The 27,099-nt window shown below is 33.1% G+C and overlaps 1 protein-coding gene across 1 annotated transcript in view; it reads left to right on the top strand.

Annotated features, from left to right (window-relative positions):
- The window catches only part of DPP10 (dipeptidyl peptidase like 10), a 1,029,304-nt gene that overhangs the window by 474,023 nt on the left and 528,182 nt on the right, over window positions 1-27,099 (top strand). The window contains exon 4 of the mRNA XM_074215016.1: window positions 19,286-19,380. Coding sequence (XP_074071117.1) covers window positions 19,286-19,380 — 95 coding nt within the window. The remainder of the gene's footprint in view (window positions 1-19,285; window positions 19,381-27,099) is intronic.

Genomic DNA, 27,099 nt, shown 5'->3' with positions numbered 1-27,099 from the left:
ATTAATGTACCTATTTTCCCTCATCCCTTCCAACATTTACCATTGCTCATAGTTCTAAGGCGATTCTTGAGAGTTGTTTTAAATTGTGTTTTACTAGTCATTAATGATTTAGAACACTTTTATATGAGTATAGATGGTTTTGATTTCTTTTTCTGAAAACTACCTGTTCATATCCTTTGATCTTTTATAATTTATGGACTGGTTATTTTTTTTAATAAATTTGATTGTTTGACACTGAATATATTTGAAAAATAAGAACTTTATCAGAGAAACATATTGTAATTTTTCTGTTATTCATTTTTGTTATACCTTTTAAAATTATTTCACTAATTATCTTTTATATTTAAGTCTAATTTTGCTTTTGCTTTGGCTGAGATCGACTTTTTGTCCTCTAACTGTAGCATAATACATTCTATACCAGTCCTTTATTTTATGTCTATGTATCTTTATGACAGGTATTTCTTCATGTGGTTTAGTTCTGGTTTCTAGTCTATTCTGTCGTTCGTTTTATGGGTTAGCTCATCCCATTCATATTCATAGCTATAACTATGTTTCTATTTTTAATTCTCAGTCCTTCCTCAAAAATCTATTTTGATTCTAATCAATATTTCTCTTAATCCATCTTCTCTTCCCTTTCTTTTTTTCCTGTTGAGAAAGATAGATAGCAATACAAACTGACTGTGTATGTCTGTATTTCTCCTTCTTTGATGAATTTAGAAGAGAGGATTGTTAAAGCTTTTCCTACCACAGTCCCATTTTCCTGTAGGCTTCTTCTATGTGAAAAAAAAATTTTCATTCTAGCTCTGCTTTCCCCTTCTCCTAATGCATATTTTCACCCCTACATTTTTTTGAAATCATCCCAATATAATTGACCCACATCCATGCCCTCTGTCTATGTAGAGCCCTTCTAAGTGCTCTAAAAAATGAAAAATTCTCAATATTTCTGTTTATCATCTTCCCACATAGGAATGTAACTAAGTTTATTGATTCCTTTATGATTACTCTTTCATGTTTACATTTTAATGTTTCTCTTGAGTTTTCAGTTTGAATGTCAAATGATCTATTCAAATCTGGTAATTCCATCAAGACTGTTAAAAGTCCTCTTTCTCATAAAATATACATTTTCCCATGAAAGAACATATTTAGTTTTTCTGGGTAGGTTATTATTAGTTGTAATCCTAGGTCCTTTGCTTTTCAGAACATCATATTCCAAGCCTTCTAAGTTCTTTAACCTGGAAGCTCCTAATTTTTTTTTATAATCCTGATTATGATTCTATAATATTTGAATTGTTTCTTTTTTGGTAGCTTTTAACATTTTTTTCCTTGACCTGTTAACTCTTGAATTTGACTATAATATTCCTTAAAGTATTCTTTTTGAGATCTCTTTCAGGAAGTGATTAGGGAATTTTCCAAAAATTATTTTTCCTATGAATGTAAGATGTTTGGAGCAATTTTTCATGATTTTTTTAAAAACATGTGTTCAGACTCTTTTTTTTTTCTTCATGACTTTCAGGTAATTCAATAATTCTTAAACTATTCCTTATGGGTCTACTTTCTAAATCAATTATTTTTACCAATAAGTGTTTTATATTTTATCCTAATTTTTTATTCTTTTGACTGAGTATTGTTTTTGAATCTTACTGAGCATAAAGTTTCCCAATTTTAATTGTTATAGTATTACTTCAGTGAACTTTTATATCTCTTCTTCCTTTTGGTTAATTCTACCTTTTTTTCCCATTAGTTTATGTAATCTTATTGAAGAATAAATAAATCAATTACTAGCAGAGCTATTAATTGATCACTCATACATAGACAACTTGTATTATTTATTCAGTGCTATGTTAAGCAGTTTATTAAGAAAAATTAACTAATATGTCTAAGAATTTTAACAGAATTTAATGAAAATTGCAAAAAAAAGTTCAAGAACTCATTTTGGAATACAAGGGATGCTTGACTTACAATTTCCATTCTCTATGGAACAAGAACAGATCATTCCTTTATTATCATTTATAAAATATCATATTTTCCAGTTTGCTGGTGTTATAAATTCCCAATCATATCAGATGTGAGAATAAAAGAGATTATAAAACCTCAAATCTCTACCAAGGGACAGCTTAAACTAGATGGATATTGCTACAGTAATGTTAATTCCTTTGATATGATATTTGTGGCTTTATTTCCTTCCCTCTCAGATGGTATCTTCAGCATATGTTAGAATACTGAGGAATGATTTTAGCCTAACAATCAAGTTAAAGGCATTGGCCATATAATAAAAAATCTCCATTAAAAAATTCTGAATTTGAAAAATTTACAATTTCTAAAAAATAGTCATCTGAATTTTCAAGAAATTCAGTCTTCTCAGGTGAGCATGTCCATGTATGGAGGGAAATAAACAAAAAAAATTAAAAATATAATTGAAAAAGAAGCAGATAAATAAGAAAATTAAGGGGGAAAAGAACAATAATTTAAATGATATTCCCGCTATAATGCAGATTATTTTGAATTTAAGGTAGCATCACATGGAAAGCTTTTGAATCCATTCTTGAGACATTCTTTTGGACTTGAATCTGTTTTATGGATATGTACAATTTCTAACCCTAAGGGGCCATTAGTGTGTGTATCACATCCCAATGAACAAATGGATAAAAGAAATTTAGAAATAGGAAAACAGGAGACCACTGTGTTCTAAGAATATTAAGGCAAATTCTGCCATTTCTGTTAATTTTTGGATGATAAATTCTTGTTGTAAATACAAATTTAGGTGTTTTGAAAGGTTCATCTATTGTTAAATGAAATGTCAAAAAGAATAGAGCTCCTTGATAAGGGTTTTTCATGAGATCCCATGATTGTGACTTGCCAATGAAATATGTCATTCTCAACTGGTCCTGTAGAACACTTTGCTGGAGGTTCACTTTAAGTTTCTTATTAATCTATTTTAGAACAAGGTGTTTCCTTCTTTCCTTCTGACTGTGAGCTCTCTAGGTGAGTGGAAGGGTCCAGTCAAAAACTGATTACCTACTCATGGCACCATTAGGTTGAGGAAGGGGTCCCTCTTCTCACACCAGCTCCACCCAACATGTGTCAATGGGCAGAGGCCTCCCTCAAGTTGCTTCCTTGACTTTCTTACTACTGTAACTGGTGACTTCCTGGACCTCCAAGGCTGATGCCCAAAATACAGCTACAAGATCAAACTCTGATTTTTAAGGAGATTTTCCTTCAATAATTTATTATTCCTCTTTTTTTCATTTGGCCTGTTCTGACTTTTATGGAATTGTTTTCTTCAGTGAATTTTGTGCCTCTTTTGGCATTAAGCTAATTTGTGGGCTATTAATTTCTTCAGTATATTTTTAAGTTTCTTTTAAATCTTTTTATAATTTCTTGTATCATTCTTTTTATAATTTCTTTCCTCAATTTTTTCTCTATCACATTTATCTCTTTATTTAACTCTTCTAGATAATCTTACTAGAATTGGGTTCAATTATATATTTTTTTTGTTTAAGGCTCTACTTGTTTTCTTTTTCCATATGGCTGGCTTCTTCTGAGTTTGTGTCTTTGTTTTGCTCTTCCCTTACATGGTATTAGGTATTTATGGTAAAGTTCTTTTAAGTTGTTTGCTCACTTTCCAACTTATTTCTTGACTTTAAACTTTTTGTTAGCATTGCGCCCTGGTCACTTGGAGGTGTCACCAGCTCCTGGAATATCCAAATATTTTTAAGAGCTAGTTCTAGGATTTGCAAATTTTTAATGATTCTAAGGTGTTGTTTATCCTGGGATAGGTATGATCTCTGAACTCTACTTCTGTTCTCTGCTCTTTACTCAAGAATTATCTCTGATCCCTTGAATTCACTAGTCTTTGTACTCCTTTTGGTCCAGAAACTGTGAGCTATTCCCCTTCTGCCTTTGGAAAGATGAAAAGCATTTCTTTATGCCTTGGAATTGTAAAGTAAAACTGATGAAGGGTAAAAGAACTGCCAGTCAGCAGATATTGTATCCAAGATCAGTAAAAAGTCCTTGGTAAACTCTTTCTGAGCATTTATTTGACCCCCATTAACATATCTGGATGGAGAGTTCCTTAAGCTGCTGCTGTTTTTGATCTTGGTGTTGTAGCTAACTATGAGGCACAATACTGGTGCTCCTGTTCCAGTCCTGGCCAGAATCTACTTTGCTGTATACAGATGACTCTTGCATATTCCTAAATTGCATTGGGTAACCAAGATATCCCCTGAACTTTTGTTATCTTTGTCATTCCAAATTTTAATTTGAATCAATCCTTTAAAGTTATTTGGAGAGGCATATTTGAGCATTCAAATAGGTCTCATCCTTTTCTTAGTCATCTTCAAGGGATGTTGTTCTAAGTCAGAGTATATTTTATAGATGCTTGAGATAGAATGAACTAAAGGAGATGATAATGCAAATAAAAGTAAAGAATTTTACTTTAAAAAGTAGGAGATTATTCTTTTATTCCTTTGAGATTAGAAGAAAGATGGTTGTAGAGACATTTTAAATTGTGAAAGAAGAAATGTGATATTCATCTCTAAAGAGCTAAAAGTTCTTAGGTGGAAGAGAAAGATAAGAACTCATAAACAGTAAATAAGGGTTATGACTAATTACATCATGAGGTAAAGGATGCTTGAATTATTGTTGAACAAGAATATGATAGAAAGATAATGAGAAGCTTTCCATAAATTAATTCTTGTGTAAATATATCTTTGAGCTATGAGGATATCAAACTGAACATATTTTACATGAAGTGAATACTGACTATTCTATTTGTATTTCTTTTTTGCAAGTCAATATGTGACTTGGCCAATGTCAAACAACTAGGCATCTATTAAGTATCTGAGGCTAGATTTGAATTCAGGTCCTCCAGACTCCAGGGTCACTCTTCTATCAACTGCACCACCTAGCTGCCATGAATACCTATTATTCTTACATCCAAACTTGCTTATTTTCACTTGTTCACATACCTAGATAATGAAAATTTTACCATTTTATAAAAGAATATTATTTATTTTCTCTAATATCTTTAATTTCATATATTTCTCACACAAATTATTTCAGCTTTTTCATATTAACATATAACAATCATATTACAAAAGTAGACTTTTTTAACTTCAAAGAAAATTGTATCTATAATTGAGGAGCAATTAAAAAGTAAGGAATTAGTTTACATAATTCCATCTCCTTAAGCCTCTTTTAAGTCGTTGCAAGGTTATCTTTTTTAAAATAATGTACATACTTATGAGAGTAATTTTGAGAATGATAGCAAAATGTTTTTGTACTTCCGGCCAAGATGGCGGAGAGAAGACAGGCACAGTTCTAAAGTCTCCTGATCTTTCCCCATCTATCATATGAAAAAAAACCTCTTAACAGAAATAAATCCAACCTTCAAAACCCAGAAAGAAAAACCAGGAGAAAGAACATCTACCTCAGGATTTGTCTCCTGCAGCACCACTGGACAAATTTGGGCAGGTGAGTCTGGACTCAGAGGGTGGATCAGCCCTGGATCAGCCAGATTAGCAGCTGAATTGGAGCCAGGGAGTCTGAGGGCATGAGAGCCGGACCTGCTGGATCACCGGTGGGTCTAAACAGCTGGGGCTCGAGTCAACTAGGGAGCAGAGGCACTGGTATTGGTGCTGTCCCTCTGGAGCTTGCCAACAGGGCTGGGGGGAGAGTTCTGTTGCAGGAAAGTTGCAGACACCAGCCCTGGGCTCCTCTGGTCTGAGGAGCTCTGAGTTCATGCCTATATTACAGCTGAGGCCTCTTCCTGGAACAAACAATTGCTGACTACTTCTGCCTCAGGCACAGGTGTGTGAGCAGAAGAACCAGCCCAGCTAACAACAGAGAGAGGAATGACTTCAGGCTAGGGTAAAGCCCACCATTGATTGAAGGCAAAAGAATTCAACAGCTCCAACTCCTCCCTTCAAGCAAAGGGTGAAGGCCTCAATCAAGGCCACAGAAACTCCAGAGAAAGCAACCAGCACCTCCTACTGAGCAGCCAGAGAAATTGTATTCAGTGAGTAAAGCCTGTATCTATCCCAAGCCCCTGTGAACCAGCCCCTCAGCAACTCAAGGTCTTAGCAAAATTAAGAAGGGTCAGCAGAAAGGTGGAGCCATAGAAAAATTCTTGGAAGGAAAAGACCCTAACTTAGGGAGACCTAGAACCTCTGAGGAGAATACAATCTGGTCTTCAGAATAGAAAGACTTCATTGTAGAAACAAGGAAGGAGTTTAAAAATCAGCTGGAAAATTTGGGAGAGACAATTAATACCTTGCAACAAGAAAATAAATCCTTAGAAAATACAATTGGACAAATACAAAAGGAGAATAAATCTCTCAGCTCCTCAATTGGACAAATACAAAATAAGAATTAATGTCTCAGATCATCAATTGGAAAAATATAAAATGAAAGTAAATCTCTCACATCATCAATTGGACAAATACAAAATGAGAATAATTCTCTCAGATCCTCAATTGGGCAAATTCAAAAAGAAAATAATTCTCTCAAAACTTCAATTGGTCAAATGGAAAGCTCTTTCAAAAGTAGAATTGACCAATTGGAAAAGGATTTGCAAAAGGTTAATGAAGAAAACTCCTCCCTAAAAAAAAAAAGAATGGAGTCTGCAGAAACTAATGACTCCATGAGATAGCAAGAGCCAGTTAAACAAAATCAAAAAATAGAAGAAAATAGAAGAAAATGTAAAATACCTCATCAACAAAACCACTGACCTCGAGAATAGATTGAGAAGGGGCAACTTGAAAATTATTGGACTTCCTGAAAACATTGAAGAGAAAAAAAAGCCTGGACTTATTATTACAGGATCTAGTGTTGGAAAACTGCCCTGATATTATGGAAGCAGAGGGCAAAGGAGTTATTGAAAGAATACATCAATCCCCTCCAGAAAAAGAACCTAAAATGAAAACACCAAGGAATGTTGTGGTCAAATTCCAGAATTATCAGATAAAAGAGTAAATCCTGCAAGCAGCCAGAAAGAAACAATTTAAATAACAAGGAGCCACAATAAGGATTATGCAGGACCTGACTGAATCAACATTAAGAGATCAAAGGGCCTGGAATGAGAGATTTCAAAGAGCAAGGGAACTTGGAATGCAGAGGAGAATCCACTATTCCCCAAAGCTGAGCCTTCTCTTCCAGGGAAAAAGATGGACATTTAACAAAATGTAAGAATTCCAAAAATTCCTGATGAAAAGACCAGAGCTAAATAAAAAATTTGGAAATCAAACAGGAGTTTCAAGAGACACATGAAAAGATAAAAAAAAGGGGGCAGTAAAAGAAAAAAAATGCTATCCAATAAGTTGAAACTGGCTATATCCCAGCATGGGGAAAAGGATTCTCATAAATCTTAAGAATTGTAACTCTAACAGAGAGAATATACCTAGCCAGAAATGATGGACTTTCCTGATCTATCCATGAGACTGCTATCTAATGGGATGTAACTGGTTCTAACCCCACTTGGGACAAAGACTCTTAATAACTCTCAAGAATTTTAACTCTATTAGATTGAATGTACTTAGCTAGAAGTGACAGATACTCAGAATTTTCTATGACTCAGAATGATCAATAAAACACTATCTCCTTAAAAAGGGGACAGGAAAGAGATGGGAGGAGGGAGGATATTGAATGGGGTAAATCTCATTACACTAAGAAGTACAAAATACATATGATAATAGAGGGGAAGAAGGGTGGAGATGAGAAACACCTGAATCTTTCTCATTAGATTTGGCTTAAAGTTAACCTACACATACTTAATTAGCTTACAAAACATCTAACCTTTCAATTATTAAAAGGGGAAAAGGGGAAGGGGGATGTAGAAAGGGAAAGGGAGTGGGGAAAAAAGGAGAAATAACAAAAGGAAGGGAAGGGAAAAGGGGATAAAAAGGGGAGGGATGATATAGGAGGGCAAACACACTGAAGGGAGTGGTATTCAGAAACAAAATACTGGGGAATATGGATAAGGGGGGTAAGGAGAAAAATACAAACAAAGTGAAGATAGCATAGAGGGTAATAAAGAATTAGTAATCATAACTTTGAATGTGAATGGGATGAACTCTCCCTTAAAAGGTAAGCAAATAGCAGAGTGGATTAAAAACCAGAATCCTACAATATGCTCCTTATAAGAAACTCATTTGAAGCAGAGAGATACATATAGAGTAAAGGTAAAAGGTTGGAGTAAAATATATTTTGCTTCAGCTGAAGTTAAAAAAAAGCAGGGGTAGCAATCCTCATCTCAGACAAAGCAGCAGCAAAAATAGCATTAAAAGAGATAAGGAAGGAAACTTTATCCTCCTAAAAGGTACCATTGATAATAGTTATTTCAATACTGACTATATATGCACCCAATGGGATAGCATCAACATTCTGAGAGGAGAAGCTGAAAGAACTACAAGAAGACAGGGACCAAAACTTTACTAGTGGGAGACCTCAACCTCCTGCTCTCAGATCTAGATAAATCGAATCATAAAATAAACAAGAAAGAAGTTAAGGGGGTAAATAGATTGTTAGAAAAACTAGATATGGTAGACTTATGGACAAAACTGAATGGGGATAGAAAGGAATATAACTATTTCTCTGCAGTATATGGAACTTATACAAAAATTGACCATGTACTAGGATATAAAAACCTAATGATCTACTGTAGAAAGGCCAAAATAGTGAAGACATCTTTCTCAGATCACAATGCAATAAAAGTCATATGCAATATTGGGTCAAGGAGATATAGACCCAGTACAAATTGGAAACTGAATAACCTCATTTTTAAAAAAGGATTGGACCAATAAACAAATTATAGAAAGAATTAACCATTGTATCCTAGATACTGGCAATAATGAAGCAACATACCAAAAACTACGGGATTCATTCAAAGCGACTCTCAGGGGATATATTAAAGATTTAAATGTTTATATGAATAAATTGGAGAAAGAGGAAATCAATGAACTAAACATGAAACTAAAAAAATTAGAGAAAGAACAAATTAAAAATCCAAAATTAAATCCAAAATTAGAAATTCTAAAGGTTAAAGGAGAAATTAATATAATCGAAAGCAAAAAAAAAACCTATTGAATTAATAAATAAAACCAAAAGTTGGTATTATGGAAAAACCAATAAAATTGATAAACCTCTGTTCAATTTGATTAAAAAAAAGAAAGAATGAAACCAAATTGCTAGTATCATAAATGAAAAAAGGTGAACTCACCACAAATGAGGAGGAAATTAAAGTAATAATTCTACATCATTTTGCTCAACTCTATGCCAATAAATTTGATAATCTAAGTGAAATGGATAAACATTTACAAAAATATAAGTTACCCAGGTTAAATGAAGAGGAGATTAACTACCTAAACAACCCTATCTCAGAAAAAAGAAATTCAACAATCCATCTTTGAACTCCCTAAGAAAAAAATCTCCAGGATCTGATGGATTCACAAGTGAATTCTACCAAACATTTAAGGAACAATTTTTTCCAATTCTATATAAACTCTTTGGAAAAATAGGGAAAGATGGAACTCTGCCTATCTCTTTCTATGAAACCAATATGGTACTGTTACCTAAATCAGGAAGAGTTAAAACAGAGAAAGAAAATTATAGACCTATCTCCCCGATGAATATAGATGCAAAAATCTTAAATAAAATTTTAGCAAAATGATTACAACATGTTATCACTAGGATAATACATTATGATCAAGTAGGATTTATCCCAGGAATGCAGGGCTGGTTCAATATTAGGAAAACTTTGAGTATACTCAATTATATCAACAACAAACCGAACAGAAATTATATGATCATGTCATTAGATGCTGAAAAAGCTTTGGACAAAATACAGCATCCATTCCTACTAAAAACACTAGAGAGTGTAAGAATAAATAGACGTTTCCTTAGGAATAATTATCAGTATCTATCTGAACCCATACACAAGCATTATATCCAATGGGAAGAGGCCAGAGGCACTCCCAATAAGATCAGGGGTGAAACAAGGGTGGCTGTTATCACCATTACTATTCAGTATTGTATTAGAAATGTTAGCATCAGCAATTAGAGAAGAAAAAGAAATTGAAGGAATTAGAATTGGGAAGGAAGAGACAAAACTCTCACTCTTTGCAGATGACATGTTGGTCTACCTAGAGAATCCCAAGAAATCATCCAAAAAGCTACTGGAAACAATTAGCAATTTTAGCAAAGTTGCAGGTTATAAAATAAACCCTCATAAATCCTCAACTATTGTACATATGTCTAGCAAGAAACAGCAGGAAGAGCTAGAAAGAGAAATCCCATTCAAAGTAACTTCAAACAATATAAAATACCTGGGAGTCCTTTTGCCAAGACAGACTCAGAAACTTTTTGAAAACAATTATAAACCACTTCTCACACAAATTAAATCAGATTTAAATAACTGGGAAAATATCAACTGCTCATGGATAGGCAGACCTAATTTAATAAAAATGTCAATTCTACCAAAATTAAAACCTGTTTAGTACCCTACTAATCAAAATTTCAAAAAATTACTTTAATGAGTTAAAAAAATTGTAGGTAAATTCATATGGAGAAATAAAAAGTCAAGAATTTCCAGGAGCTTAATGAAAAAAAGTGCAAAAGAAGGTGGCTTAGCCCTAACTGATCTAAAATTATATCATAAAGCATCAGTCATCAAAACTGTTTGGTATTGGCTAAGAAATAGAGTGGTGGACCAGTGGAATAGACTAGGTGCAAAAGCAGGAGACGGTTATAGTATTCTGCTGTTTGATAAACCCAAAGAGTCCAGCTATTGGGATAAAAACTCCCTCTTTGATAATAATTGCTGGGATAATTGGAAGTTAGTATGGAAGAAACTTAGATTCGACCAACACCTAACACCCTTTATCAAGATATGATCAAAATGGGTACAGGACGTAAAAATAAAAAAATGATACTATAAGCAAATTAGAAGATCAAGGACTAGTTTACCTGTCAAATCTATGGAAAGGGGAGCAGTTTATGACTAAGGAAGAGTTAGAGAACAACACCAAAAAACAACTAGATGATTTTGATTACATTAAATTAAAAAGCTTTTGCACAGATAAAACCACTGTAACCAAGATCAAAAGAAATGTAGTAAATTGGGAAACAATCTTTACAACTAATGGCTCTGACAAAGGACTCGTTTCTAAAATATACAGAGAGCTGAGTCATATTTTTAAAACAAAAAGACATTCCCCAATTGACAAATGGTCAAAAGATATGCAAAGGTAATTTATAGATGGGGAGATCAAAGCAATCCATAGCTATATGAAAAAATGCTCTAAATCATTAATTATTAGAGAAATGCAAATTAAAGCTTCCCTGAGGTACCACTTCACACTTCTCAGATTGGCCAATACAACCAGAAAGGTTAATGATCGTTGTTGGATGGGTTGTGAGAAATCTGGGACACTATTAAATTGTTGGTGGAGCTTTGAACTCATCCAACCTTTCTGGAGAGCTAATTGGAACTAAGTCCAAAGTGCAACAAAATTGTGCATACCCTTTGACCCAGCAGTACCACTACTGGGTCTATACCTTGAAGAGATGATGAAAAAGGGTAAAAACATCACTTGTACAAAAATATTTATAGCGGCCCTGTTTGTGGTGGCAAAGAATTGGAAATCAAGTAAGTGTCCTTCAATTGGGGAACTGGCTTAGCAAACTGTGGTATATGAATGTCATGGAACAGTATTGTTCTATTAGAATCCAGGAGGTATGGGATTTCAGGGAAGCCTGGAGGGATTTGCATGAACTGATGCTGAGTGAGATGATCAGAACCAGAAAAACACTGTATACCCTAACAGCAACATGGGAGTGATGATCAACCTTGAAGGACTCACTCATTCCATCAGTGCAGCAATCGGGAACAACTTTGGGCAGTCCGCAAACGAGTGCCATTTGTATCCAGATAAAGAGCTGTGGAGTTTGAACAAAGTTCAAGGACTATTATCTTTAATTTAGGGGAAAAAACAGATATCTTATTATCTGATCTTTTTACCTCTTAGACTTCTTGTCTCTTCCTTAAGGATATGATTTCTCCCTCATCACACTCAATTTGGATCAATGTACTATATGGAAACAAAGTAAAGACTGTCAGATTGCTCTCCATGGGGGTGGGGTGGGGGGAGGGAAGTGAGATTGGGGGGGGAAATTGTAAAAATCAAATAATATCTTTAATAAAAATACATTTAAAATGTTTGTGAAGCAGTTTAACATTACAAGTTTAATGTTTTAAATTGTCATTTTGAGAAGACTTAAATTATATTTTGTTTTTTTTATAAAGATAGTTTGGTACTGAGGAAAAATAATTGAACTTGAAATCGGAAGACATAGGCCTGAATTCCAAATACTTGCAAGATCTTGGATAATTTGATTCATATTTTAAACTTCAATAGTTAATATTGATCAAATAAACTTTTCTTTTCAAAGTAGAATATCTAGAGTAATTGGAAGCTTCCTAGGTTTATTTATTTTTTAAAGTATATAGTTAATATGAATTACAGAATAAAAGTGTGACTTCTTTCCTTTCCCATATGCATTTATTGTGACATCCTCCTTCCCTTAAATGTTGTACTATGTAATCATTTAAATCTCTAGAAGAGAGAATCTGAAGGCGATGAAATGACCTCTCTGAGAAGGAATCATCAATAGTCTTCTAAACATATTCCTTCAATAATTGTCATTTAAAAATGTTTATTGGAATTAGTTTTCTATGAAAGTGACTCTTTAACTTTTTTAAATCTAAGAAGTAGAATGGGCATAGGTCTTTGTTATTTTGACCGTAGATTAGTGCTTATAGAAGTGATCTAACAATAGAACATCGAGTCTTTCTTATAGAATTGTTTATAATAGTTTTGATCAAAGGATAGCTATAGTTCAGGTCAAGAATATAACAAAAAGAAAACAAAAAGATGTAGCTGTCAAGTCACCATTTTGTGAGTGGGAAAGAGAAACAGCAAAGGAAAAGTGAGTTTAGATGCATATGGAAATAAAATCAAATTTTCAAGGCAGACAGGAATATAGGAGAAATATGTTGAATTTAAGTAAAGTACAATATGAATTTGAGTCAGAAAAAATTAGGAAGGAATCAATTATCTCATTCAAAGTGTAAAATCTTTTTGTGACTATAGAATAAGATCACCATAAGCTTGGAAAGTCTTGAGTACTTTAAAGACTGAAGAATGTATTTTCCTTCACCTGACAACAAACTCTAGTTGGATTTCTATTTGGTTATTCTTTTTTTCTTTCTTTGGTGATGGAGAGAGTTCTGTCATAATATTCTTTTTTTTAAATTTCTTTTTTAAATTTTATATTATTGCAGTAATCTTGTTATGAGACTGAACTTAAACCCCCCCTCCCATACCCCTCCCCAAGATGAAAAATCTCAAGAATAGTGACAGAGAGAAAAAATGTACTTCAGACTGTGTTCAGATTCCAATGGCTCTATCTCTTGGGTAAGTTGTCTTCTTTATTATAAGTCCACCAGAGAAGCTGCTTCAATATTTCTCCAACAGTTGCAATCAAGCTGTATTTCCCTCTACTCTATTCTTCCATACTCCCATTTATTCTGTTCTCTTGCTCTTTTTATCCTGTCTCTGTCCAAAAAATGTGTTGTATCTGAGTACCCTCTCCCCCAATCTACCCTCTCTTCTATCACCTACTACCCACTTCCCTCCCCACCCCATTCCCCCTCATCCCATCCTTTTCTTCTCATTTTTCTCTAGGGTAAGATAGATTTCTATACCTTATTAAGTGTGTATGTTATTTTCTCTTTGAGCTATTTCTGATGATGACAAAGGCTCACTCATTCCCCTCTCCTTCCCTCATTCCACTCCATTGAAAAAGCTTTTTCTTGACTTTTGTGCAATATATCTTAGCCTCTTCTTCCTCTCCTTTCTCTTCCTCCAAGTACATTCCTTTATCATCCATTAACTCCATTCTTTTGCTATATTATACCATTATATTCCATTCCTTCCTGTGCCCTGTCTATATATGTTCCTTCTAACAGCTCTTATAAATGAGAAAGTTCATATGAGTTATCAGTATCTTCTTCCCATGCAGGAATACAAACACTTCAGCGTCATTAAGTTCTTTATACTTAGTCCTTCTTGTCCATCTCCTCTATAGTTCACCAGAGTCCTGTACTTGAAGATCAAACTTTCTGTTAAGCTCTTGTTGTTTCAATAGGAAAGTTTGAAAGTCCCCTGTTTCATTGGAAGTCCATCTTTTTTTTACCCTGAAAGAGGATGTTCAATTTTGCTGGGTAGTTGATTCTTGGTTGTAAACCAAGACCTTTTGCCATCCAGAATATGATATTCCAATTCATATGAGCCATTAATGTAGATCCTGACAGATCCTGTGTAATCCTGACTATGGAGCCAGGGTAGTTGAATTGTTCATTTAAGACAACTTTTAGTATTTTCTCTTTGACTTGGAGTTTTGGAATTTGGCTATAATATTCATGGAAATTTTTCTTTGTGGATCTCTTTCAGGAGGTGACTGATGAATTCCCTCAGTTTCTATTTACCCTCTGCTTCTAGGATCTTAGGGCAATTTTGCTGTACTATTTCTTGAAAAATGAAGTCTAGGCTCTTTTTCTGGTTGTGACTTTCAGGTAGCCCAATAATTTTTAAATTAATTCAACTGGATCTGTTTTTGAGGGCAGTTGTTTTCCAATGAGATATTTCACATTTTCTTCTAATTTTTAGCTTTTTTGGAAGAGTTTTATTTCTTCCTGATTTCTCACAAAGTCATCAGCTTCCTTTAGTTCCATTCTGCATTTTAAGGAGTTACTTTCTTCAGAGAGCTTTTGTTATCTCCTTTTCCAGCTGGCCAGTTCAGCTTTTTAAGTCATTCTTCTCCTCATTTGCTTTTGTTTTGCTTTTTTTCATTTGTCCTAAACTGGTTTTTAACATATTATTTTCTTCAATATTTTTTGAATTTCTTTCACCAAACTGCTGATATGGTTTTCATGATTTATCTGTATCACTCTCATTTCTGCTCCCAATTTTTCCTCTATCTCCCTTAATTATTTTTCAGATTCTTTTTTGAGCTCATCCATAACTCAAGCCCACTTTCAATTTCTCTTAGAAGCTTTGTATACAGAAACTTCAGTTTTGTCATCTTCTGAATCTTCCATGGTACCAATGTAATTTTCTATGGCCAGATTCTTCTTTTTCTGTTGTTGACTCACTTTCTCAGTCCATGACTGATTTATCACACTTCCAGGCCTTTGGGGGTTTTTTTGGACACTCCACTGGGACCTTAATTCCTCCCAGGGCTTATGAGAGACTCTGTTGCCTGTGCTCTGGGATGTGCATGACCACAGGCACTCCCCTCTGCCCTAGAGCTGTGAGGATGGTCCCTGCTCAGCTATGGTAGTATGGAATACCAAATTTCACCCTTGATCTGAGTGTGGGCAAATGGCAGAGTCCTGCTCCAGGGAGAGCAGAGAGATTTCTGCAGTTTACCCCTACCCCCTTATCATTTGTGGGCTGTGCTCTGGAGGTTCAGGCTGGCTTCCCTGATTCCTACAGTTTAATTTCATGAACTATTTTGACTTCCCTCCCAAACATAGCCAATTATAGCCAAAGTATCAAGCAAAGAAAAATCTCTTTTAGATGTTTTCCTGTTCAGTCCCTCTAAGTACACTCTCTCTCCCCTTCTCTATAGTACTCCAACCATAGTGCTACAGCCCTCTCCAATCAAAGTATCAAGTACACTGTCTTCCACTGTTTCTTTTAACATCAGCTCTCATTAACTAAAGTAAAGACAAGATAAATTCCTAATCTCTTTATGTCCAATTCTTTTATGTATGCTCCAGATCTCTGCCCCTATTATACTACAAACCACAGACCTCTAAGAATCTAGTAAAGAAATGTCACCTCTGATTTAATTTTGTATAGAAAATCTAAATACTCTAAGTCCTGAGAAACTCTGAAAGTCTCTCTAAAAAACTTTATAATTGATTGTAAGCCTTGGGTGCCAATCAGTGTAGTCACTGAGAGAAGAGGAGCTGAACTCTATGAGTAAGGTAGACTTAAAATAGTTTAAAGGAAACATATCCTCTAAATACAATCTTTTCAACTATATTCAACCCTTTAACTGCTCTAAGAGAAATACAATACCCAAGACTTATGTGTTATCTTCCCTTGTATGATTGTATACATTCTATTGTTCTTGAATAACATTTTTTCCCTTTGTCATTTATCTTTTTTTAAGGTTATTTTGCAGGTCAAATGGGGTTAAGTGGCTTGCCCAAGGTCACATAGCTAGATAATTATTAGGTGTCTGAGACTTAGATTTGAAACCAGGTACTCCTGACTCCAGGGCCGATGCTTTATCCACTGCACCACCTAGCCACCCCTGTCATTTATCTTTTTATGCATTTCTTGAGTCTTATATTTGAAGATCAAATTCTCTATTCAGTTTTGTCCTTTTCATTAGGAAATTTTGGAAGTTCTCTATTTCATTGAACATCCATCTTTTCCCCTTACAGACTGAATTTTGCAGCACAGTCTGTTCTTGATTGTAATCCAAGGTCCTTTGCCCTCTGAAATATCATATACCAGATCTTTGTGATTCTTTCATGTTGAAACTGAAAAGTTCTATGTGATTCCAATTGTGCTTCCTTTGCATTTAAATTGCATTCTTTTTGGCTGATTGAAGCCTTTTCTCCTTTATTTGAGAATTAGGGAATTTGTTCATGATAATCGTTGGGGTCTCTATTTTAATCCTGAGGTCTCTTTTTTGCTTGATCTGATATACTGGGACAATTTTCCCTGATAATTTACTGAAAGATATTTTCCAGCTCATTTTTTGATCCAGGCTTTCTGGTAGATAAATAATTTGTAAATTATCTCTTCTGGATCTATTTTCCATTTCATTTGTTTTTCATAAATGGTACTTAAGGTTTTCATCAATTTTCCAGCCTTTTCATTTTATCTGATGAAATATTAGTGTTTCATAGATTCATTAATTTCTATTTTTCCAATTCTAATTTTTAGGGTTTTACTTTCTTTGTTTAGCTTTTTTTGCTTCTTTTGATTTATTAATTTTACTTTTTTGCCAAGTTGCATTCCCTTTTCAGTTAGTCAATTTGAGTTTTAGATATGTTGCATTCCTTTACCAATTGGTTGTTTTTATTTTTTTGAAGAGTTGAGTTCATTTTCCAGTTTGTTATTTTTGCTTTTAAAGGAGTTCATTTCTTTGGCAAGCTTTCCTAATTTTCTTGCTTGGCTCTCATTTCTTTATTCTTTGTTTTTTAAAATCTTTTTTAAGTGCTTCCATGAGGTTTAGGATTTGAGTCCAATTTATAGACTTCTTTATGACTTCCCATGTAGGCAATTTGTCACTGCTTTCTTCTTATGAGATAGAATTTTTATTATCTCTTTCTGCATAGTAACTTTCTCTGGTTAGAGTTCTTTTAGTCATTTTAGTCATTTTGTGTTGTTGAGCACTGCTCCTGTGGTATAGGAAGTATAGTGCTAAGGTTTTTGTGCAGAAGATGAGGATCTGATCCCTGGCTTATCACTGACCAAGATTTTGGCTATTCAGTCTAGTTGTTGCCTATGAAGAGGTATTTTTCCTTATTTGTGTCCAGGCTCCATCTATGCACTTAAATCAGTCCTGTCTATTATCCCAGTGCTCCCAGAGTTCAAACTTTTTCTGGGGTTGGGACCCTCTCTTCTGTTTTGCTATCTAGCTGCCAGGACCTCTGCTGCTGTCCAGCTTCTGGATCCTGGGCTTCATTGTGATTTAAAGCCTCCCACTGGCTTTCCTGCTCTCCTGCCTAGCTTGACTTTACTTCTCCCTTTCCCCCAAGGCAACAGACCTTCACTGAAGATTCTTCATGTCTGCAGTTGAAAACTTCTTTCAATCTCTTTTTTTGTGTGATCTATACCATTTAACTTTGTGTAGGGAAAAGCTCTGGGAGCATGCTAACTTCATGTGACCATCTTGGCTCTGCCCTCCTGAAGTTCTGATATTATATTCTTAAGTGGTCTGGAGTCAGAAAGACCTGTACTCAAATCCTGCTTTAGAAATTTGCTAGTTGTGTGATCTTGGGCCAGTCATTCAACCCCTATTTGTTTAGAGGCAGTTAGATGGTTCAGTGTATAGAGTTGGATCTTGTCCAGTCTCAATGGGTAAGTTACTTAGGCTCTGTTTGTCTTTTTCAGCGAAAAAAAGAAATCACAAAGTACTCCAATATCTTTGCCAAGAAAAATCTATGAACTCTGTGGCCCATGTAGTTATCAAGAGTTGGAAATCATTGAACAACTTAGTAACAAAAAAGTTGCAAACCATTTTTGATAATAAAACTTGCCATGTCTAAATATTTTGAAAAATAGTGTACTTTTAATTTTAGATAATTTAACCAAAACACATCCAAGAAAACTAATCACAATAATCCATGTTTTCCATTCAGAATAGAGTAGAATTGAGAAATTGGAAGACCTAGTTAAGTTTTTCTTTGAGTTATATTTAGTAGATACAATAATTAGCAATCTCATTAGTCATTAGGTGATATTTGACATCCCAAACACTTTTAGGACTGGTGTTCCCCAGATTATGATAGGACATTTGAATTATATCCTTGACATAGCTTCTTTTTTTTTAAATTTTTTTAAAAAATTTTTTATATTTTGCAAAGCAAGTGGGGTTAAGTGGCTTGCCCAAGGCCACACACCTAGGTAATTATTAAACATCTGAGACTGGATTTGAACCCATGTACTCCTGACTCCAAGGCTGGTGCTTTATGCACTGTGCCACCTAGCCACCCTTGACATAGCTTCTTAGAAGTAACATTGACATTTCAAACTCACATGTGCAAACCAGAGACAAGTCATCTCTCCTCTTTCTAAACTTATCTCTAATTATTTTCAAAGAAACTGACTACTCAAAATTTAAAACTAATAATATAATCAGAAACTCTTGGAGACAAAAGATGACATTCTGCATTTTCTTCTCTCACACAGTGGGCAACAGAACTCATTCTTTCTGGCTTAATAATCTGTCTTTTAACATATGTTCCACCAAGATTCTGAGTAGACCTGAAAGTAACTCTGCTATTCATTTCACAAAAACTATGTTTGCTTTGTCTCACAACTATTCAAGGGGATTAATGTGATCTAAGGACCAGAATTTGTTCAGATTATGAGGGTAACAATGCCATTCAAACAAGTCTGTTTAATATGCAGTTTTTTCTTCTGTAGTTATTATATTGACTAGTTCATGTCATTGTAAAATGTTAATGTCTTTGTTGTTGCAGATTCAGATGTGGTTTATAAAAACGGGAATGGACATGTCATTAAACTGAATGTAGAAACAAATGTCACCACGTTATTATTGGAAAACACAACATTTGTAAGTAATGGATAATTACTTTATTCATTTATATAATCGGTTTTAGCTTCAAGAACATTTGAGATAATTTTCATGCTTCATGATAGCACTGCTTAAGTCTGTCAGGTGAAAAGTTGGATCAGGAAATCTCTAGTTAGGCAGTGTTCTGCGTGTTCTGGTAGACTTGAACAAAACAAAGAAGCAAAATTGATTCTTCAGGAAACAAAGATTTAAGATTAAATGAAACTTCAGTGATCTTTATTTCCACCTATCTTTCATGAAGAAAATATCATATGTGTGCATGTAAGAAACAATATGTGTGTATGCACATATATGCACACATGTATATTCATGTCTATACATGTCTAATGGCTTATAGTCATAAATGTATATACATATTGCATAATCTTACTCCTAGGTGCTAAAATTGTTATGGAATATGGGATAAAATTATTACAGTCTCCCCCTCCAGAAAAATTTTAGTTTGAATATATCTATATTATTATAGCTAATTCTGTGATAATATTTTTAATATACTTTATTTTGTCACCAAAGGCTTTTCTCTTCTCTCCTAACACACCCTTTCATACCTTCAGTCCTCTTTTGTAACAATGAAAAACACTGGAGTGACTTTGTAAGATTGTGTTTTTTACTTTTGATACATCTGATTGTATTCTTTTTGATTGAAATTATATATTTTTTTAGAATTTCAGAATTGTTTGCTTTTAAATATTATTTTGATTATATTATACTAATTCTGTATGTACATGAATATTTCTCATGGTTACGCTTATTTTAATCTATTTCAGAGTAGTTCTTGTTCATTGCTTGTTATTGATGATACTAAAAATTATGCCAGTTATTCATATATACACTAATGAATAGATAGCAGCTTTTTTCGTAATCCTTTCATAATTGCCATCAAATTTAAAATTCAATTTTCAGAAATCACAACACCCTGTTGTAACAGTCATTTTGAGAATGAATTTATTTAAAGTGAAAGTAAAATTTAATGAAAACCAAAATTGTATAAATTAATGAAAATGAATAACTATTGAAAATATTATAATTTATTAAAAAACATCACTACTGAAGGAGATAGTATCTTATCTGGTTTCTTGGAGTGACTAATTTATTTTGTAAACCAAAGAAATCTTTATTTTTTATTTTTTAGGTTTTTGCAAGACAATGGGGTTAAGTGGCTTGCCCAAGGCCACACAGCTAGGTAATTATTAAGTGTCTGAGACCAGATTTGAACCCAGGTACTCCTGACTCCAGGGCCAGTGCTCGATCCACTGCCCCCAGAATCTATATTTTATAGTGCCCAGTTAACGAATTGCCCAATGAATATGTCTTGTATGGATCTTGTGATATATTTTCTCTGAACATCAGCTTAACTTACTTATGGAGGCAGATAACCAGATAGTAATGTTGTTTTTTTTCTTTTGTTTTGTTTTTTCTATCATGGTAATTTATACCACTACTAAGAAATTAAATAGTTCCAATCTGCATGAGTGTAAGGTGCATTCACATTATTTAAGTCATTAATCACTTGAGGTGTTTTATTAAATATCCAGAAACTTTTGAGATTATGTATTTAGAGAGAGTCTTGTAATCAGGAAACTTACTACTACTACTAATAATAATATAACTTTGCCATGCCTAATTGCCTTTTTATTCTTGCAATACCTTGAAAAACTCCTCTGTATTTATCATCTTATCATCTTAAAACTGTTTAAGAACAGTGATTTCCACCTTTTGTCATATTTTATTTTCATTGTACGTTACCTTTCACTACTAATACTTTACTCTGAAATTTAATTCCTTTCCTTTTTATTATTTCTTAATCCTTTGTATTCTTCTTTCTTTTCATTTTCATACTAGCAAAATTGTTAATTGCTGTGAAAACACTGTTATCAAATGTTTCATTTCTTTTCCTCAATATGAGTTCCCTAAAAAGTGAGAACTAACTTCTGCCTCTAAGATGCTTTTGAGAGATCTCAGCTATTAAAACTCAGCAGCACCTGCAACCTTAAGTGTTTAAAAAGGGGATACTAAATCAAACACTAATCCTTGGAAAGTGCAAACTAATTCCAGTGCCACTTTCACCCAATTCAGAATATCAGGTTCAATGGCAGTGGTGCATTTGAGTGTACTCTTGTTAAGAGCTGGCTCTTAGCTAAAAAGATTAAGAACAAGTCTCTTGCTATTATCTATCAGAGTATAGTTTTAAACAAATTTAATTATTTTTTCAATGATTATCAGGCTATTAATGCTGATATTAATTGGTTGCAATTTATAATCAACTTGGGGAGCACATTAAATAAAGATTGAAATTAGTATATTTTCAATAAATGTGTAGCATCAGGATGAGAAAGTATTTACTAAGACATAATAGTTATAACATAACAATTGTCACTATTTTTTATTATTACTATTTGGCCTAAGAGAAAAATAAAATTTTTACTTTATTTTATTTTTATTTTATTTAGTTCCTGATTGATATTCTCTAGTAGTATTATTTTTGTTATCAATAGTCTTTATTGCTAAATTAGCTAAAACACCTTTGTGAATAATATTAATGATAATTATAATAATATTCATGACAGTCAAATGTAAAGTGAAAATAATCTCATTTAATTATGAATTACATTCCATTAATTAATCTTTATACTAATAATTTTATATATCATTCATCTAATTTAGGCATTATAATAGAGGAGCATAATAGAACCTATTCCCTCCTCCCTACTTTTAGATAAGCTATATAAAGGAAACTTTTTGCCATTTAAGTGCCCTGTGGATTATTTAGATAGTTATCAATGTTTTATCTCTAGAAGGAAGGCCAATTTCAAACAAAAGTGCATTAAGAGTGAGACAATGTTTCCCTAGTTTGAACTGCTCTGTACTTAGGAAATTGTCATTAATTTGGAGTAACTAGTGGTCTAAATAGTACAAAGAGTCTGTAAAAGCAAATTATTCCACAGTGAAATAAACTATGTGCATACATGTTTGTATACACGTCTGTTTCAATCATGTATGTGCTTGACCACATGTATTCTCAACAATAGACACATAGCTAAAAGCAGAAGGAACAAGAAAGAAAATATAATGAGGTCAAATAACAAGACTTCTGTCTGTTAGAAGTTCAATTATTTTTTCATATTGAGAGATGGTAGAATGTTGAATCAGTATCATAATTACTTTCCTCTGTGGTAGATTGAATTGATAACTGGAAAATTAAAATTATTTTAACCCTAATTTTGACTAACTATGTTCAAGTCAAGATATTAGCTAGGAGCCAGAGTAAATAGAATATCTTCCCTGGAATCAGGAAGGCCTAAATTCTGATCTGGACTGAGAAATTTACTAACTGTGTTTCCTGGGCAACCTCTGCTTGCCTTAGTTTCCTCATTTGTAAAATAAGAATAATAATAGCATGAATAATAGCAATAATAATGGGATGAATTTTCATAATATATAACAAGAGCTTAGGATATTATTTAGCACAGACTAAGCACTGTAAAAATATCTCTCTCTCTCTGTATATCATCATCATCATCATCCCAGGAATGCATTTTCTTCTTATAACTTTGTTGCTAAATATTACCAATTATTTTGACAACAATCATCATAATGATGGAAATTATTCTGTTCCCATGGAATGCGACCAATGAACCTTGTATTTGTAAACCCGGAATCATTGGCTTATCATAGACTAGATTAAATAGAATGTTCGAAGATCATGGAATAATATATTCAAAAATACTTGAAATATCATATTTTCACTGATTTTATTTTAAAATACTGCATGTGTTTCTATTGTAGTTATAAGCGCTATTTATTTTTAATACTACCAAATGATAAAACATTATTAGCATTTCTTGAAGGGGGATTCATTCTTTAAAACTCATGCAAGACAACTTAAAGCTAGACCCTGGAGTCAGGAGGACCTGAGTTCAAATTTAAACCCAGACATTGGATCCTTACTAGCTGTGTGACTTCAGGAAAGTCATTTAACACCACTGTCTCATTAAGCATTGGTTGTATTACATTAAGAACAAGAAAAGTTGAGTTTTACAATATGATGCCCAAGCAATGAAATAATCACTAGCAAGACAATTGATGGAGGAAATTGAAGTAATATGAGGGAAACTAATAATCTATCAAGACGCAAATCTTTCCTAATTAAACATGATTAAACTTGGATAATATTTTCAGTGGATTGTATTTAGTTATTCTGTCAGTAGCAGTTTATTTAAAACCTACTATGCACCAGAAACCGTGCTAAATTCTGGAGAATATGAGAAAATATGATAATGCCTTCCTTCCAGGAGTTCCCAATGTAATGAGAGAGCTCTCCTATGCAACTATGTTTAAAAACAACTTAGAAAGCTTCTAGCTTTCTGTTCAAAAGGTATTTATAAGACTAGAAAGATAAAGGGTTCTCTTTTTAGTCTTAGATAAAGTTCTACAATAAATGGGAAAAAATTAAAAATATCTTTTCTATTTCATTCCCTTTTAAAAAATCAAATTTACCTTTGGTTCCTTCCTCCCTTTTGTGATCTTTTGATTAGATCCCTATTATTGTCAGACCATTCAGTCAGTTCCTTTGTAAAATATATTTTCATATTTTTGGATTATGAATTCCTAAGTTTTTTCAAATAGTCAGAACAAATAAAAAGTCATTATATATCTCAATGAATACTCTAATTTAAATAGTTCTTTTTTTACTCAGCAAAGAGAAATATAGTTTATGTCACAAGAAGAACTTAATCAAACGTTTGTCAGTGTCTTATTCAATCACTATAATAATCTCATTAACTATATTTCAAACTTTTCCATCCTCTAAATATTATAATACCAACAGTCATAATCATGATACAAACATTGTGGAGGAAACTAATTAGTTAATTAATAAAATATATATTTACCATAAAAACACACACACACACACACGCACGCACGCACGTACAGACATTCACCAATGCATTACTCTATGCCAGAGGGAAAAATATATCATCCAGCTATGGCCAGTTTTGACCTTCTAGAAATCAGTTGGTATAGAGACCTAGGTTATTAATCTGTGAATTGCCTGGTTTTAGAGGAAGCTGGTAAATACTAAACTCCAGCTCCATCCCCCCAAAAAAAATTAGTCGAGGAAAAGTAATCAGATTTGAACAATAAAAAAATAAAGAGGTGGGGAGATGGGTTAGAGGACAGATGGACAAAGATTAAAATTACTCAAAATTCCAAGAAAAAAGAAAAATTCAAATACTTTAACAACAGATAAACCAACAGGAAAAATAGTGTCAGCTGAAAGAGATATGACATTACTGATGTAAAAAAATTCAGGCATTTCTTAATAAATGCTGTGAAGTGAAGGAAAATAATCTCACACTTGATGAGACAGAGGACTTTCTGGAAGTTAAGGAAAACTTGAAATCACAACATGCTGTTCTTGAGTGGTTTAAAGGAGAAATTAGAATTAGAAGCATATAATTCATGTCTTCCTGAGCAAAATTAATCAGTAAATTAGAAAAAAAAGAATCTTCAAACTTAACTCTCATCAAATAAATAAAATAACAAGATATTGATAATGCAAATACACAGAAGCAAAAGTTATTCTAAAAGAATAACAATTGAATAAAAGACCATTAAAAGAAAATATGCTCAATATACAAACAGAATATGTGGATTTCAAAGACAGAAGATCTAGATTCAACCTAAAAATCTTAGGTATTCCAAAATAGCATTACAGAGCAAAACCAACAAAAAAACCATAATGAAATAAAAAAATAAAAGAAAATTGCTCAGAACTTTTGAACTTATGAATGAAATTCCAAATGCAAAGATAGATAACTTTCATATAATTTCTAAGGCTACAAATTCCAAAACATATAAATGGCTAAATTTAATATTTCTATTTGAAAATAAAAATTAAGTGAGGCATCAGCAGAAGAAAATTCTATAATAAAGGAAGGGATTTTCAAATGACTTAAGACTATTTCGAATTCAGTAGAAAAAAGTGGATGGAATGTGAAAAAAAATGTGCCCCCAAAGTACAAGATATCCTGATGTGGACTAGGATAGGCTATTGTGCAAATATGAGCCAAACTATATGGAACAAAAGATAGATATTCCATAATTAAGAAGTTGATATATTTTTCAAAAGAAAACCAAAACTGAACAAAATATTTCCATATAAATTATCTCAAACAAGAGAAGTTTAATAAGAGTGAATATAGAGAATAACAGCATCAGGAACAAAGTGACAGCAAAAAAAAGAACAGTAAGAAAATTTTTTGAAAATGAAATGAGGAGACAGAGGTGAAAATAGAAATCTAGGATAGGCAATAGTGGAGGGGTGGACAGAGTAAAGTTTGGAAAAATGTTGGTGAAATTCTGTCTAAAAATGTATACTTCTTTGAGACTACATAATTATATGAGAAGATTCAGAAAAAACGTCAAGGGGAATTAGGGGAATACAGAGGAGAATGATGATATGTTGGAGTAAAAATAAAACCCTTGAAATAAACTGACTTCTTTTATCTCAAAAATCACAGAGCCTAGAGAAATGAGTTAGGAGGGAAGGGAAAATATTGAAAAAAGGGGAGGAAGGAAGTAGTCCTTACTTGACAGGTGTGGGAAGTTTCCCCTGATGATTATTCTATGTATAAAAAAAGATGAAGAGTATTCGGGATGAGGCCTGGGAGATTAGGTTTCTGAAAAATCTACTTGTCCAGAGAAGGGGGAAGTTTGAACCCCTGGTTTCAAATGGCAACTACAAGAGTAGGAGAACATGGATTCAAGGAGGAGATTTCCAGGTAAATTTAGAAACAAAAAAGATGAGTGTATAGATTAGTAAAGGGTTAGGTGTCTAACATGAAACAGTGACCTCACCAACCCTTGAATTTAATGGTATTATGATTAAAATGAGGCATATTTTCAACAGTTATACTTTATTTAATCTCACATTATTCTTGTTTCCTTTCCAGTCTCATTTAGTTTTTCTGAAACTTTATTAGAACTTTATTTTGACTTGATATTTTTGATATACGATTTTTAATAGCTTCCAGGCACCCAGATTTATTATGCCTAATCACTATTGTTTTAGAATTTGACATTTCAAGAGGTCAGCAATCCAAATTATATTCAGTGAATATCATTCCATTTTAGACAATTCAATAATCTAATAATATGCCCTTGAACATCTGAAGGTTATATTTGCCTTTCATTTTCCAGATGATACATTTTATATTTAGCTATCTCCCTATTGTGGAGATCCAATTTGGATTATCTGGAAAGTACACACTCACCAATAAATTATGAGCAAGGAAACCCTTCTTTGCTTTTTTAGCATCTGTTTTTTCTCAAAAGACTATGAAGACTCCATCCTATCATCAATTCCTGACTTATCCTTGCCTCACTCACTGTTTCTACATATAAGATCATAATGTAGTAAAAAGTCATTCACTAAAAAAATCTCTACATATTATAGAAATAAAAAAAATTCAAGAATGAATTAACTTTCTTAAAGAGTCTTGTCTTGTGAATGAAATACTGTTACAGAATGATCCTGCCTCCATAAATGAAAATATTTCATAAAAATTAGAATGCAAGTATTGAGAAATGAAGGGAAATAAAAAAAAGTGGAAGGAAGGAATAGACAATTATAATTTTTTGGTTTTTTCTTTTATTTTTCTTTTCTTTTAGGATTGAGTGAACAAGACATTTTAG

The sequence above is a fragment of the Macrotis lagotis genome, chromosome 1 (genome assembly GCF_037893015.1).
Source record: "Macrotis lagotis isolate mMagLag1 chromosome 1, bilby.v1.9.chrom.fasta, whole genome shotgun sequence".
Classification (NCBI taxonomy): Eukaryota; Metazoa; Chordata; class Mammalia; order Peramelemorphia; family Peramelidae; genus Macrotis; species Macrotis lagotis.
This window is presented reverse-complemented; position numbering and strand designations above follow the sequence as displayed.